The 16,447-nt window shown below is 34.3% G+C and overlaps 2 protein-coding genes across 4 annotated transcripts; one reads left to right on the top strand and one right to left on the bottom strand.

Annotated features, from left to right (window-relative positions):
* The first annotated feature begins 1,290 nt into the window (after positions 1-1,290).
* LOC139809451 (small integral membrane protein 14) lies at positions 1,291-7,678 on the top strand. 2 transcript variants are annotated; one of them, XM_071772353.1, is made up of 5 exons: positions 1,291-1,511; positions 4,572-4,679; positions 6,049-6,103; positions 6,363-6,505; positions 6,577-7,073. In XM_071772353.1, the coding sequence occupies exons 2-5, from the start codon at positions 4,608-4,610 to the stop codon at positions 6,619-6,621; spliced, it is 315 nt and encodes a 104-aa protein (XP_071628454.1). In that variant the 5' UTR covers positions 1,291-1,511; positions 4,572-4,607; the 3' UTR covers positions 6,622-7,073. The 2 variants fall into 2 exon arrangements, with proteins under 2 accessions (XP_071628454.1, XP_071628452.1); XM_071772351.1 differs by lacking the exon at positions 1,291-1,511 and adding an exon at positions 2,476-2,587 and having other exon boundaries at positions 6,577-7,678.
* A 1,555-nt stretch (positions 7,679-9,233) lies between these two features.
* LOC139809450 (zinc finger CCHC domain-containing protein 8 homolog) lies at positions 9,234-14,632 on the bottom strand. 2 transcript variants are annotated; one of them, XM_071772349.1, is made up of 7 exons: positions 13,930-14,632; positions 12,442-12,706; positions 11,940-12,229; positions 11,421-11,634; positions 11,122-11,302; positions 10,701-10,915; positions 9,234-10,626 (listed from the first exon to the last, which is right to left on the bottom strand). In XM_071772349.1, exons 1-7 carry the CDS (start codon positions 14,238-14,240, stop codon positions 10,060-10,062), a joined length of 2,043 nt encoding a protein of 680 aa, XP_071628450.1. In that variant the 5' UTR covers positions 14,241-14,632; the 3' UTR covers positions 9,234-10,059. The 2 variants fall into 2 exon arrangements, with proteins under 2 accessions (XP_071628450.1, XP_071628451.1); XM_071772350.1 differs by having other exon boundaries at positions 12,442-12,611; positions 13,930-14,130.
* Positions 14,633-16,447: the final 1,815 nt, after the last annotated feature.

Raw genomic sequence — 16,447 nt, 5'->3', positions numbered from 1 at the left:
TTGTAATCTTATTGTTTGCACTTATTTCTTTTAAAAACGATATTAAAATATTGCGTCAATTAAGAATTACGCATATAATCAAATCTCTAAAGTCGGTTCTACAATCAGTCGTACGTCGGAGTCGGAACGCAGCCGATGGTCCAATGAAAGAATTTCTTTTTCGAAAATGAATTTTTCTCATTAAATCGGTTACATTCCGACTCCGAGACATATGACTGATTGTAGAACCGGCCTAAATCGAAATAAGATTTTTACACGATTAATGATAATAAATCTTTTGTTCAAGTGAAATGCTCAACCGAGCATTTATTAGATAATGGAAAATATGATATTGTCCTATAAATGACAGAAATCTGGAAAAGAAATAAAAGAGAAAGGAGGTAATATATCGTATATTTTAGTTTTTTGTACGCATACCGATTTGTCTTCAATGAAGATATATCAAAAGTTTTACTATGTTAAACGCTATTAAAATCACGTGTTTATTTTTTCGGTAACAGTGACGAGTGTCTGTAAACACATACACACATCTACATTCGTGCTCTAGCTAGGCAGTTATAAAAATGTTAGGAATCCAATCGGGAATCCCAATTAGCGAATTTCGAAATGTAATATTTACTCTCGTGCGATGAAACAAACAACAACGGGTTTTCCCTACTACAACGTGAAAGTTCAAGGAAGATATTAAAGAGCACAAATGTTTTAGAGATTTGAAAATTTTTTTTCCCGAAAATCTAAAGTTTAAATTGATTAATTTGTTCAGGTTCAAGAAATCATTTTTTATTATATATCCATATAAATTATTCAGAACGACGAGAAATAACGCTTGCAACATTGTCAACCTGCAAAACATACATTATATGCATAATTGCGTTTTATAAATTATTTTCCGCGCTATAAGCAGAAAATAATCAAACTCTTATTAAAGAAAAAGAGATTGCATTCATTTTATGACGTAAAAGGAGCGAGATTTTTCAGACGACAGTTCAAAGGCATCATTTTATCAGTTATTTTATTATTAGATGTATTATAAACAGAGAGCAATTAAACTCGTGTATAAAAAACAATTCTTTTTATTTAACAAAATTAAAAAAGAAGAAGAATCCTGTTCTTTTCACGACATAAGAAGGGCGAGATCGTCCAAACAACAGCCCAAAGAAGATCGATCGTTCTCGGACGCCGTGTGTGTCATCAGTTGAATTTGAAATTGTCGCGCCGTCCTCGCCGATTGGCCGTTCGCGCGCCAATCCTGCGCGGTCACGAACGCACGGCCGCGAACGCACTCCGTGCCGTACACACACCGCACAGTGCACACACGGCACGACCGAACGGACCGAAGACCGAAGGCGACCCGCGACGACGACGAGGACGACGAGGACGACGATCGTGATGATTGGTGCGGGCCGTGCGTAAGTCGTCCGAGTCGCCCGTTAGCTGTCGAGCCGCGTCCCCGCGTCACGCAGTCGTCATCCGGCTTTTCCGTCCGTCTCGTTTTTCCTGCGGTCGACGCGGTGAGTACATCCATCTTTCGACGGGCGCTCCATCCCGTTCCCCTCTTCGACGACGATTCGTCGATCGTGTGCGTCTGGGTCGCGTCTTCCTCGCTCCCTTTTTTTTTTCCCCTCTTTTCTTATCTCCCTTTTGACGTCGCGCGCGACGGCGCGGCGGTGTCGACGCGACAGGTCGTGAACTCCGTCATCCCGTCGGATTTTCCGTTCGACGGCGCTTCCGCGAGTTCCGCGCCGTCTGTCGCTCGCGCGACGCCCCTTCGTGCGTCACCATACGGACGCGAGCGACGGACTTGGGTTTCTCTCTCGTCGCTCGCGAATCGCCGTCGGGAAACGTCAAGGGTGTCGCGCGCGCGCGCGGAGAAAACGGAGCGAGACGGGCCGCGCGGAAAATCGCGACGAACGACGTCCGCGCGGCCCTCTCGGCTCTTATCTGTGAGATCCTTCCCCCTCTCCCCTCTCTTTCCGCTGCATGCTATCAGCAGTTAAGTCTCCGTCTGTTTACGTGGGTTTACAGCATCCGAGATGATATCTCTGTTCGTAAAACTGTCAAACTTGCGATCATGCCAGAAAATATTTTAAATAAACACGATGTTTATCAAAAATGACCGTAGAATCGTCAACTACAATGTTGGCAGACGTTTAGTGATTTTTTTAGATTTTTTAAAAATACTTTAAAGTAAGGAAAGATAACGTCAAATGTGATAGACCCACGTGTACATTCCAAGGGAGCAAAAAAAAAACGTATACAGACGGAGGGTCAACTATCCGTGGCCCGTGACAGCCGCGCGGTGCGCGCGGAGACGAGAAAAAATTTCGATTAAATCGCTCGCGATTCTGTAACTCGTTAATGCTGCGGTATCGTTATCGTTATATTGTCGTTGCGCAGGTAGGCAGGTGTGCTATACAGTAAAAAAGCTGCGCAACGACAATATAACGATAACGATGCTGCATAACGAGTTGCAGAATCGCGCTACAGGCTATACACAGGCACGAGATATCATTGCGGTGGCCGCGTTGCGTAAATGAGGTTTCACTCGAAAGAATTCCGTCCATCTGATGACGCTCGAATAACCGCGGTATGAATTTCTATACTATTCTCTACGCTCTTCGCGATTCGTGTCGTTGTTCGCGATTTACGACACGATTTTAAACGGAATAATTATAACGAGCGCGTTCGCAATTTAGCGATCCTCAATTGTCGCTGGGAGATCGAAGATCAGTATCGTGGATGGTTTCTTTATTACGGCTTTGACACGTGCTGCTGTAAATTAACGCTACGTATCGCAATCGGTAATTCACGTGTAAACATCGATGTTCATCTCGTTATTTATAGTACTTACATTTTCTCGATACTTCCGCAGTTTGAAACTTCCGTTTGGACATTCTCGCGAGGCAGGTCCTCCATAAACTTTCTAAACTTTTCAAACTTTTAAAGCAATAAAGTTTTATGCCGTTATTACAGCAATATTTTATCTAAATGTATATTTTCTAAAATTTATAATGTATCTTGTACATATTATGAATTAAAAATAATATAAAACATTAATTTATATTACTTAGACTTAAATATTTATATATATCTATATTTATAAATAAATAAAAATATGTATATATAATTATTATATATAATTAATATATATAATTATAAATTCATGTCTTATTTTATTTTTAATATAATACATAGTATATAACTATATAAGACATACATATATTGGGTGCGTTCCGTTTCTTAACATTCGGTGAACAACAAGGATAAATGATGCATTATGCGCATCATGCATAAAACTATTATAATACAAATTTTAGAAAATATATGTAGGACAAAATATTGCTGTTATAGCGGCATAAAACTTCATTGTTTTGAAAGTTTAAAAATATGTATATACATCTTAAATAAATAAATATAGATATATGTCAAATAAGTAAGCGTATATTCTTCCGCTGAAAACAATGCGGCGCGATACTTCCGTTATTGGAAAAGATTAGGTATGTCTCGTCCAAATACGTTTCGTAAAATGTAACGCGCTCTACGGATACGCGCATAATAAACGGTAATACTCTAACGAGTCCTTGACAGCTGCACTTGGCCGATAATCTACATAACGTAAGTTCGCGACATTTATGTCACATTTGCGAGATTATTTTCGAATGTGCAGCGTGCAGCGCGCTCGTCGTATCAGCAGGCCAGATAACAAGTCAGGTACCTTCCTCCTCCTCCTCGCCGCAAATGCGAGTAATTGTCCGCCTTATATACGGAATGTCCTTGAAATGAGAAATGATAGCGCATTAGTCATACATATAGTCTTATAGACAGTTGTAACTTGGTCATATTTTTTAACGCGAAAATATATCTTGTTATTTCGAATCTAAACTCGTTTTTAATCACGATGCTCCACTGTTCGGTATTGACACTGCGCGGACGCCGTGTTATTTTTCGAGCACTCACTCGGGACACCCTGGGATTTTTAAGTTCAAAGGGTTTTTGAAAGCGTTTCTGCGTTGCAAAAAATCTATAAAAATTCATGTATCATCTTTGAGGCTTCAAAGAGTGATTTCTACACTTACATAAGGCCGGAACCGTTGCAATTTTTTTTAAGCGTTGAAACGTACCAGGAGAAAACTGTAAAATACGAAAAATTGACCGCGCAGTGTTAAATTATGCAGAGAAATCAATCAACCAACGAGATTGTTACACCATTTGTTTATGTTCCATATACCTGCTTATACAAACAATTCTCTGAAATTTTGCGCTAGATTACTTCGCGGAATATCGGATTTTTAAAGAATCGCTGAGACATACATATTTGTTGACGAGTCTCGATTCTTCTTTCTTTTTCGCGACGTCAGTATATTGCGCTGTATATTGTTTATAAAAGTAACCAGTCGTAATATCAAACAAAAAAACCGTGTCGCACGTTTTGCACGAATTATCGGTGACCAAAACATTCTCGCGCACGACGCGACGGGGAAACGTGCGTCGCGCTCGCGGTGTGAGAAAGTAAACGTTGACTTGTCTAATAATCGCGATAATCGAGGCAATTTCTTCATTGTTTTGTGCAGCGGCAAGATTCTGCGAGAGGTCTTCCACCCGCCACGATGAGCGACGAAGGATTCGACCCGTGCGAGTGCATGTGGAATTACATGTCCGTGCAACATCTACTTTCTATCGTAAGTAACGCGAGAGAAAATGAGACGCGAGTTCGTCAGATCGATGTCGCGATAAACCCGCGGTCGGATAATGGGCGGCGACGAAGGATACATACGCGTGTCTTCTTTTTTTTTCTCCCCGAACGTTTTAGGTCTCTATAGGCCGAACGATAAGCGAGGTTTCCCAATCTTGGACAGACCTGTGTAAAACGCAATGACCTCTTCTGTTTAGCTGGCAGAAATTTGTTGCGCCACGCGGTTACGTAAAAATGTTTCAATTACGTAAGTCGATCGATGCATGACACATTACACGAATCGAATACGAGGACTTCGAATTATAGAGATTCGAGTGTAAAGAGGAAAACCTCGCTTCTCTGGATTAGTTCGTTGAATATGCATTCCGTAACGAATCATTTTTATACAATCAAGGCAAATAAGAGCAAAACACCGTTGTTAAAGCGAGATATATGAAATACTAAAAGTAACTTTAATACAAAAAGAAATGATACATATTACAAACGTTTCGGTCTTAATTTTAGATCCTCTTCGGTGCAATTTAAGATTGAGTTACGATCTTATTAAGTTATATCTTATAAAGATCGTAATTTAATCTGATATACAATCGCTACACTAGATACGTAACTTAATCTTAATCGCTACACGGAATACGTAACTTGATCTTAATTCGTATCTTCTTTTATATTAAAGTTACTTTTAGTATATCTCGCTTTCATATATCTCGTTTTAACAACGGCGTTTTGCTCTTATTTACTTTATGTTATGAATTTGATTGTATTATATCTTGAGAGCCGTTTTTCTTTTTTTTTTTTTATTTGTTACGCAGGCTGAAACAATGTGTCTTACCAGTTTCCACTCTTTTTTTTTTTTATTTACTCGTGCTTATTATAGTATTCTGGTTGTCAAATTGCTACACTAAAGAGAATCTAAAATTAAGACCGAAATGTTTGTAATATGTATCTTTTCTTTTGTATTAAAGTTACTTTAAGTATTTTATATATCTCGCTTTAATAACGGTGTTTTCCTCTTTTTGCCTCATGTTATGAACTTGGGTGAATCTTTTTTTTTACGTTGGAAAAATACATAAAGAACGTGGCTTTTTTATGAGACACATAAATGTATCAATGCATCAATGTGTATGTATGTGTGTATTGTGTATATATGTAAACGCGCAACACACACCCACACAAAAGTAAAATTAATCTTAATAACGATATATATAATTATTACGTATCACACACACATCTTTACATATTTATTGCACTTGTATTTATCGAAACATCTGCAGCGAATAGTTATTTGCCTCACTGCGCGTATTTTGCAAATAAAAAGTAAATTTTTCTACACAAATTGTATTACTCATCTGTTACAGTTACGACAATCACAGGATTATTGTTCGGACACCGAGTGCTTCAGCATATCGAGACGTACGTATTCATTATTTACTTACAGATGCTTCTAGTTACAATAGATATATTAATTATATTGATTAAATTATTCTCCTACAGTCGATTTCACCAACCGTAGATGATTAAGTTTAATTTTAGTTTAACTAGTCCGTGATTTCTTCCCAGAACTGAAAACAAACAAAAGTTTATTAATTTAAGATACACAATTTATGCGTTAGATAATACTAAATTACAATTTTAGTAGTTAATAAGAAAAAGACGAGTATTCCTTTTCTAGTTCCAGGACCGCAGACGAACGTTCGGGAATCTTCAGATTTCCTCTTCACTTGCTTAATGATTGGCTTTATGGTTCTCCTGTACGCATTTAGACCATCTTTGCGACGATCGACCAGGAACATTATCAAGAGCAGCAACGAGCCCGTAAGTGTATCGATTGTGCATTATCGATGAAAGCTTGCAAGACACATTTCAAAGACATACTTTATTTGCAGGGTTCACACGAGGATGGTCCGCCTTCGCCGCCGACGATGAATTAAATCGCAGATATCGCGTCGGTGCTCTTGTTATTCGAGGTTTTATATACCAGGATTTGTGCTGAACTTATAACAGAAATAGAAAGAGTTATGGTATATAGATACGATGTTAATAATCATATTATACGCGTTGGCGGGATTTATTAGTTTGATATTTGGAAGCGTTAACTTCCTTACATATTAGTAATCGCAATTTTACACGATATAACGCGCGCGTACGCATATCCTTTCTCTTTAAACTCTCTCTTATAATCACGTGCCTATGTATATTATTATGTGTAATATGAAGTTTTGTCACAACTTTCTGAAGGATAGTAGTAAAGTTGAACAATTACATCACTAACATGAGATAATAACAGAACCCGCTTACGCGCGATAAGAAGAATGTATTGTACGCGCGAATAGAATTTAAAATCTTTACTATATAAACAATAAAAAGATTAAGTACCTGCGAATGGATAGTCATCTAATTATTTATTCGGTATTTATATTCGAGAAATGAGAATATCCAGACCTTAGAATCACGAATAATTTGTCGCATAAGGAATCTCCCACATACGATCACCGAGAATGTATAATTATCTGCTGTAAATAATATAACGATAGTGAAATAATGTATGATAATTGAGAATTTCGGAATCTTTTGTGATTGTCAAGAAACAGTATTTATATTTTTTTTGTAATTTACTAAACTAGACGGAAGTGCATCTATCTTTTTTCAGTACGATAAAATCGATATTTAAAAATTAAATTTTGTTATCTACAATGAAAAAAGAGAGAATATATTTATAGTTTTATAATATATATTTCGATACGCATATTATATCGTTCAAACAAAGTGGAGATATTTTGTCACATCCGATGTTTTACACAAATGAAAAGAATACAGATTTAAAGATATAATTATGTACAAATAACCACGATTATCAGCAGTATTACACGATTTTCCAGTAATATACATGGTCTATGATAAAATGTTTTATACTAATAACAATGTTGTTTAACGTTGTACATTCCCCATATTTTCGATAATAAAACTGATTCTCCGCATTGCATAAAATGGTTCTTTGTGTTTATTACGTCAATATAAATGTCAATACAGAAGCTTGTAAAAAAAATAACATGGGATACAATGATATGTTCATATAAAGGGATTTGCGTCCGTTATCATTCAATTTATACAACTAATTATACATATTTTTATTTTCATTACAAAATAATTTTATTTTAGATAAAAGTTACATGTAATTATCTTTGTACACTGTTGATATATTCGATATTTATCTTGGCTATTTACGTTTCATTTTACTTATCATATTTCGGAAATTCGGAAGTTTATTTCCGAACAGACAATTGTACATCAGCAAAAAATTAATAATTACGTACCTACGTGTATAAAAAATGGTGGATAATATTTACTGAAATAATCGCAAATGCCTATCATATCATATTTACTAATTAAGAGAAAATTAAGATATAAATATATCAGCAAATTTCTTGTATTAACATTATCTATACAGAATAGAAATTAATATATTTGAGCGAATAAAAATTAAGCATCAATGATTTGAAATTTGAAACTTGGTTTCCAAATCTCAGAATATTTTTGCATGTTGTATCATGATGAAATTTAATGTTTAGCGATTTGTATTTTATATATTTTTAAATCTTCTTTGTCTAATTCTTCAAAAACTATTTTCTCCTCTGTCGCATACAAATATATACGTAGATATATATTATTTTTTACAATATACATATATTGTAAAAAATAATCCTCGTATATATATATATGGATGTATATGTTGCAAGAATTTTATGTAATTCATTTTTTTTTTTTGCAAAAGGAAATCCACAATATATCGATTTTTAGTGGAATCTCTAGATTTGCATAACGAATTGCGAAATTCCCGCGACATGTACGTATATGAATATTAGTTTTATAAATCACAGTTGAATATTTCATATCTCCTCAACGTGTACAAAATATATTGCACAAGTAGAGCTTCTCTTACATCCAATTAAAGTTAATGTGCATATGTCGAAAATAGATCTGAATTATAAGACAATACAAGAGTAAAATAAACATCACAGTTATATTAATAATAACTGTGTGATGAAAACTTTGTATCTATGTTTTTGTACTTTTGGAAGATGACAGCAATTTATATGATTTTTTTCAGTATTATATATGTATATTTATACACATAAAATACCTTTTATATAATATATAATATAATTATGTATTATATGTAATATAATACAATTAATATATATTATATAATTACACATATGTATATACATATATAGTAAATTGAATGAATCATGTCTAAATATGAATTACGCATCTAAGAATTATGTATAAAATATATGTACAATCTTGTGAGTTAATCATTTATGAATCCATAAAAAATTATGGAAGCATTTTTTAAAACCAATAATAATTCTGTCAACAGATATTCTGTGTTTGTGTATGATACATTTCAATCTTTATATTCAAAAATTAGACATATTTCCATAAACGAGTGATATTTTAATATTGAAAATATAGCAGACTAAAATGTATGTAGAAATAAAAGAGAATGTATTAAATTGAAGTTATAATATAGAAATGCTGATTCTTTTTTCATCATTTTATTAACTGTAATATGTCTAAAGATCTCAGAACACGTGTCATACAGGCCACAATCAAAGAATAAGAAAAAGTTGACATGCTTTCTGATCTGAAGCAGTAAAATTGAAACAAAAAGGATACGATATCTCCTGTTTTCATGATAAGATTTTCACATTAAGTCTGAATTTGGAGAATTTAGAGAAATAATGAAAAGAAAAGGAGAAATATCAAGAAGTAACAAGAAAATGCTGTATCTGTTCTCTAAGGAAACATATACGTTTAGAAGAAAAAAAGTCGATCATTTTAAAACACTTCCTGATAGTTTTGTTTCAAGAACGTTACTTTCAAATTTTGTGTCAAAATTTATAAAGATGACATGACACATCCGAGTAACTTGTCTGAACAGTAGTTTCAAAGAAGTCTGACAGTAAGAAAGTCTATTATCTTACAATCAATATAAAGAAAAAGAATTCTAGAGAAGCTCAAAGGGAGATAGAATATAGAATTCTACTGCGTCAACCAGTGAAGCATAGTTTGTACTAATAATGAATCGTGATTTAGTCTGCAAACTGCGTGTTTGAGATTTTTAGATAATGTTCGTGAACACATCAATCTTATATTTATAGACATTTATAGATCCAAAAATAGCTATTTATAATAAGATATCAATGTCTTTAAAAATATCAGGTAAGAAAAAAGAAAAGAATGAATTTTTAAGTCGTGTCCTATTACTTTTTCTTAATAATCTCAACTAATGATTTCATTGATCTTTGCATATCTAAATATCCTGTACTTACAGAGGGCTATATCAATTCTTAAATAATCTATTCCTATTCGTGTAATCTTGCCATAGTGCTTCTAACTCTTTGCAAGACTCCCGACATTTGTTCATATTTACCCGTTGAATCAGGCAAATTTTCAAAGTTAATAACATTGCAAATGTCCTTGGAAAACTTTTCCGACGATGGTAGTTTATTATACGGAGAGGTACTTGGCAATATCGGTGTACCTAAATGTATTGACTTGACAGAAGCTTGATTTGTATCTGAAGATTTCTGCGAAGTAAGACGAATTGGAGTAGAATTAAATTGAGGCACTTTATCGGAAATTGACGTGTTCAGTGTAGTATTGAAATCATTTTTAAGTGACGTATCGGGACAGCACTGTAAATCCGACTTTATAGAATCTTGAATTGAAGATCTTCTCGAGGTAGAAGGCGTAACTGTTATACTGGAAAATGGCGTTTCCGACACAAACAAAGAATTCGAATCGGTTTTAATTGAAACGGAATCAGAATTAGACTGCGAATTTGTCTCTTCGATTTCCATAAGTAATGCTTTTTTTCTTCTCTCTAATTCAGATAAGGATGGCGAATTTGTGAGCGAAGTAGTGTCGTCCTAAAAAGAAAATGCAATTTTTAAACGATTAATTTTTTTCATGGTTAAAAATATGCAGTCTTATGAAGATATACCGCAAAATCGAAGGAAGGCAATTCTTGCGATTGCGAGTCTGAATCGTCTGTTGTTTGATGTAACCATTCTGACGGTGGTGGTGGTGGTGGTAGTGGTGGCGGTGGTAGTGGTGGTAACGGTGGTACTGGTTGTACTGGTGGTACTTGCACTGAATCTTTCGGCAATGGTGGTATAAAATGTCCATTAAGAGACACATTCTCCACAATATTTTCTCCTTCAATAAGATAAAAAGAAATTATCTTTTACTTTCATAAAAAGTAAGAAAGGCCAATAGAAACGTACTATCAATAATATGAATTTAACGTTAAGCTAATACTTATTCGCTTTTTATAGTAATTATCTTTTTAATAAAGTAAAATTTCATTAGAAATAGTGATACTAATTATTCGTTTTAATGTACGTGTCGATTAATAAGTATACCTTCTGTATCTTCTATATCCATATCACTGATTTCTACATTATTTACACTATTTACTGGCGGAGGTAATTTTAATTTTTTCCGTTTGTAACCATCGTCTGCTTCTTTACCTTGCAGATTCAATAACATCATCTGTTTACTGTGCATGATTTGCATCTGCGGTACCCAATACATGTGGCTATCCTGCAATCGACAGACTTTAATGTTTACGACTTTCAGTAGAAAAAAAATGCTACGAGATAAGCGAGTAAACAAGATCATTTTCATGTATCAGTATCGGTTATTTCCCTATGTTACTTACGTCTGCGGTACCAGGAGGAGGTGGCACGTTAAAGCCAGGGAAGTCATATATTCTTTTTACGTCATATTGATCTTTATTTACGTTTGTAATGATCTCGCCTTCTTCTTTATTTATGTCACTTTCCGCTATTCCATCAGAATTGAAGAGCGACAAACCAGAATGTTGCAAGCGTGCTTCTTCCAACCACCCTGGAGGGTAGCCAAGTAATCTCATTCTAAGAAAAAACACGTTTTGGCACGTAGAATGAACCTCATTGGCCCATTAAATTGAAAATTATGAATTTTTCCTTCTCTTATTTTAATTTAATATTTAATTTCGTACAAACGTACTTGCGTTTGCAGCGACAAGAAGAGATCTCAAAATATTATCACATATAGACTCAAAAACAGCAAGCACGATATTGAGATTCTAAGAAATTTATTACTGACGACTAATAGAAATACATATGGAATATACCGACTTGAACAATATGAAAAAGCATTCTCCCAAATCCCAATAGATTATGTAATTATGTAATACCTATATATGTGTTTAGGTAGTTGATTGTCTTTCAGTCCAAGAGCCTTTCGTAGCTTTTGACTCAACTGACCAGGAACCATATGACTAAATCTTTGATCCTCACTCATATGATATCGGACTCCCGCACTGTATTTTGCAGCAAACTCTTTACGATTTTTATTGATATTGCTTTGATTTTTAGGCAACGGACAATCTCGCAAATTATGATTTCCCTTACAATTGAAACAATTTAATTTTGGCATTAAATCTTTTGGCGTCTCACGGTATTCCTCAAATGTACTCTCATATTTCTAAGGTAAAACAATTATTGTTTAAAACAACTGTGTAAAAACAGGATAACATTTACCCCTAAGCTAAAGTATATCAACAAGTATTGCGATATTCTTCAATTGGAGTAAGATATATTAACGATTATATACAAATATACAAATACATAAAAATATACACAATAATAAAAAATAAATAATTAAGAAATAAATGTATAAAGAAAAGACAACGTTACCTGCCCATAAGTCGGAATATCCAAATCATTCTTTACATTCGGTCTTTTATCAATTGTAAACAGAGAATCTTGCGCATCGTCGCATTGTACACTGTCGTTCAGAGCGCTTTCATTTTCTACACTAACAAGCACTTCTTCATCTTTGTAATCGACTTCATCATCCCAAATTTCTAAAGTCAGATTTGATTCATTTACATCTTTCTTACAAGGGAGTTTCTTTCGCAGTAAAGCGCGCAAAAAGTCTTTTACTGGTTGCCGATATCGCCTGCAAATACACGAAATTCCCTAATCCATGAAGAATGTAGTTTAACGAATATATAATAATAATTACATTCGCACACGTTTAATATTTAACAATAAAACTACCGATGATTAACGTACATCTATTTCTATTATACAGAATGTAACAGGACTCATGGGGCAAACTTTAAGGGATGGTAGGAACAATCAATTTTTGATCTGAATAAAGACATAGTTCCTCAACACGTCAAAGGACATGGGTTCCTCAACAAAAATTGATTTTTTTTTTTTATGAGACCTACCATCCCTTAAAGTTTGTCCCATGAGTCCTGTTACTGTATATATGATATCTATAGACGATAAACTGTAAAAATAAATTTAAAAAAATTTGTAACGACCTACGTAGCAGTCACACGATAAAATATTATGTGTGTGTGAATTAAATACATATAATAAATATAATAATTTAATTCGTACATTGACACTAGAACTGTCAAAGCAATCAAAATGACTAGACGATTCCAAAATGACAAGTTTATAATTTTTTATTGAACTTCCTATATAACACTGAGATAACTTGAAGACGTTTTCACGACGTCATATTATAAAACGTTTAAGATTTCCGATTTTAAACGCTGTGTTATCTGGGAAGTTTGATAAAAAATTATTAACTAGTCATTTTGATTGGTTTGACAGTTCTAGTGTCAATGTACGAATAAAATCATTATATAAATTGTATTTATTATATCTATATCACACGCATTTAATATTTTGTGTGTAAATTAAATACATTAAATTTATTGTAATATTTGTTGTGTGTGTATGCATGATTTGAACTGCACGTTCTTTTTTCTTGGAATACAAAAAAATTCTTATTTATAATAAGGCAATTTACCTTCCTGCACGTCAAAAATATTTAATTCACACACGTTTAAAAGAAATTTGTAACGACCTACGTAGCTGTCACACGATAAAATATTATTTAATGTGCAAATTAAATAAATTATATTTTTTACACTAATGATTGTTGTACCAATAGGTACATTATATAATTCGCATGTTTTTCTTTTTTCTCGAAATGCAGGAAAGTGGTTATGTATAAAACCGTTCGCATTTCTATACGTCAAAAACGTCACTTTCGTCTCACGTCACGATACGACATCCTTGTAAAAGCAAGCGGAACGAATTCTCGCGCGCGCGTTGTAAACAAAGCGCCGAAACGCACAGCGTAGCGTATACAGGACGTACCTCGAGACACTCTCGTCGCGAAACATAACCTTAAAGACGGGTAGCGCATCGACGTCGTTCGACCGAACGGATTGCGTATCTCTCCGATGCCGAATCAACGTCTCGAGCCTCTCGCAGTCCGGGGACGGGACGCGTTCGGCAGAGTCGTAAACCGGACTTTTGGAGTCGGCATAGGTGGTGGCCACCGTGTCGCAACTGCTGTCCAGCTCGATCACCTCCGGCTCCAGGTTGTCGATAATCTCGATCGACGGGTCCAAGGGAACCGTATCCATGTCCATACTCACGTCAATCACGCGGACGTCGCTGTCCATCGTAGACGCAGCGTGGCTCCGAGATTTTCGCGCTCGATTTCCGTATTCCGGGACGAGATTCACGAGATGCGGACCGTCAGCGTTTAGACGCACGCAACACGCAAGTTTCCGTATTTTCCGTCGTATACGTTGTGGAATGGAGTCGGAGTCGGACGTGTGTTGCCGGAGCACTAATTGGATTGGTGCTTAGCGGACAGTAACCAGTCCCGCGCATGCGCATTAGTGCGATATATGTGTGTGTGTGTGTGTGTGTGTGTGTGTGTGTATATATGAAATATTACATGCATGTGATACGTAAAAGTCAGATTTTAAAGAGTAGATAATTTCGATTAGATAAATTTTGCAGAAATAATTTGCTCAAATTATATATTAGTAATTAAATTATAAATCTTGTAAAACAAAATGGCATTCTAATAAACATATTAAATAATATATCTTTTAATTCTTTAAATGCGCATTGATCCATACTGTAAAATTGGATGCTCCTGCGAAACCTTTTAAATGTGGACCTCTCATTTCAAAATTGAAGGACAAGAGTCCAATTTGAGCTCCATTGGCTACTAAAGGGCTACCAGAATCAAACTGAAACAAAAATGCGATTATTAATAATAAAATATTAATATTATAAATAACCAATAAATTGTTTACTATTGCAAATTATTACTATAATAATTTCAGTATTAAGTTATAATTAAAATCGGCATATTATTAGATGCAATTAATGTAATTTTTTATATTATTAATATTCTTTCGGTGTTGTAACTTAAACATATGTGTATCAATTCGTTTTATAATATTAATAATTAACAATTTACGTAGAACCATCCTTCTTCATTTGTTGTCAAACTACAAATCACTCCCAAATATCTCGCGTTCCCGCAGCTGCCTAGGGTATAAATTATGAACTCAACTTTCTGCCAAGTTATTGAAAGGAGTATCAGTATGATCAAGCTACAAAGGATAAATGCGAATTTAGATAAATGACATTCGAGGGAAATGACGAACAATAAATAATTATTACAAAAGTTTGTCACTTTTTACTTTAATTTGTTATATATATAAAAAGAAAATAATGAATTTTTCAAAAAGTGCCTTATTCTTAGACATTGAACTAGAAAATTCCTAAATTATTGCCGTGCACGTTATCTGGATGGGGAAGAAAGGTAATATCGAACTCATGACCTTTCTTCCCCATCCAGATAACGTGCACGGCTTTGCCCTGGAGATTCTCATGGCTTGTTATAATATTTATCGGTTGCACTAGCTCGTTGTAATTGATAGGAGTTTGAAGATGAACCAAGGCGATATTATACAGTCGAGGTGTGTCGTAATCTTTGTGGATGATAACACTTTCTATGTCATAAACATCTCCTGATTCGTTCAAAAAGTTTGTTCCGACATGAGCTTTTAGCTTATCCAGCTCATTTTCCAATGTAATGAGATAAAAAAAGCATGGCATATAATATAAGTATGTATATGTATGTATACGTTTCATATACGTAGTTTATTTTAAACACAGATTAAACGGACATGAATTTTTTTAATTGGGATAACGTTAAAATCCTAAATATAGAGAATTTATTACATACATTAAAATGAGTACATTTATTACATACATTAAAATGAGGTATCTCCGAAATGTTTTACATTAAAAGACAAAGGAATGGCATCAACCTTCAAAAGGACACACTAGATCTTTGTAATGATTATTCTCCTATTATTGAGAGACTTCCGTATGTAGTACAACTGCCATCTGTTTTATTTATTGACTTGTTTTTATTTATTGACTAGCTTTATTTCTTTTACATACGATAATTTCTCAATAATTTGCTGTTTTATCTTTATATCCTTTTTTTTATTATAGGTACAATTACTTCTTTTTTCTAACTTCTCGGAAAATATTCCCCCTGTCTTGCTCTCTGAATGATTTTTAATAAATTAAATTTTGGATGCCTTGTATGTATGTACATACAGTAAAATGCGCGTCACAGTAGTAGCCTGACTGACCGACCGCTGGGTCGTTAATGATTAATACGGGCGCGGTTCATCGAAATAATAAATAATAAAATGTACAAAGAGAATAAGAATAAATTAGATCTTTCGTTTTATTTTATCTTACGCTTTTTTTACTAGTTAGATTAATCACACAGGCTTACAAAGTTTATTATTCCTTGCTAATAAGGAATCAATGCAATACATATACATAT

The sequence above is a fragment of the Temnothorax longispinosus genome, chromosome 3, assembly GCF_030848805.1.
Source record: "Temnothorax longispinosus isolate EJ_2023e chromosome 3, Tlon_JGU_v1, whole genome shotgun sequence".
NCBI classification, from domain to species: domain Eukaryota; kingdom Metazoa; phylum Arthropoda; class Insecta; order Hymenoptera; family Formicidae; genus Temnothorax; species Temnothorax longispinosus.
The sequence above is the reverse complement of the archived record's forward strand: the minus strand, read 5'-3'. Positions and strand labels throughout refer to the sequence as shown.

Bases quoted from the DNA above. Each gene is read 5' to 3' on its own strand.
- LOC139809451 (XM_071772351.1), top strand. From the start codon at position 2,534: ATGAGGTTTCACTCGAAAGAATTCCGTCCATCTGATGACGCTCGAATA. The intron at 2,588-4,571 runs GTATGAATTTCT...TGTTTTGTGCAG, and splicing joins ATGACGCTCGAATAACCGCG to CGGCAAGATTCTGCGAGAGG. The intron at 6,506-6,576 runs GTAAGTGTATCG...CTTTATTTGCAG, and splicing joins TCAAGAGCAGCAACGAGCCC to GGTTCACACGAGGATGGTCC.
- LOC139809450 (XM_071772349.1), bottom strand. From the start codon at position 14,240: ATGGACAGCGACGTCCGCGTGATTGACGTGAGTATGGACATGGATACG. The intron at 12,230-12,441 runs GTAACGTTGTCT...GTTTTACCTTAG, and splicing joins ATATTCCGACTTATGGGCAG to AAATATGAGAGTACATTTGA. The intron at 10,916-11,121 runs GTATACTTATTA...ATCTTATTGAAG, and splicing joins GGATATAGAAGATACAGAAG to GAGAAAATATTGTGGAGAAT.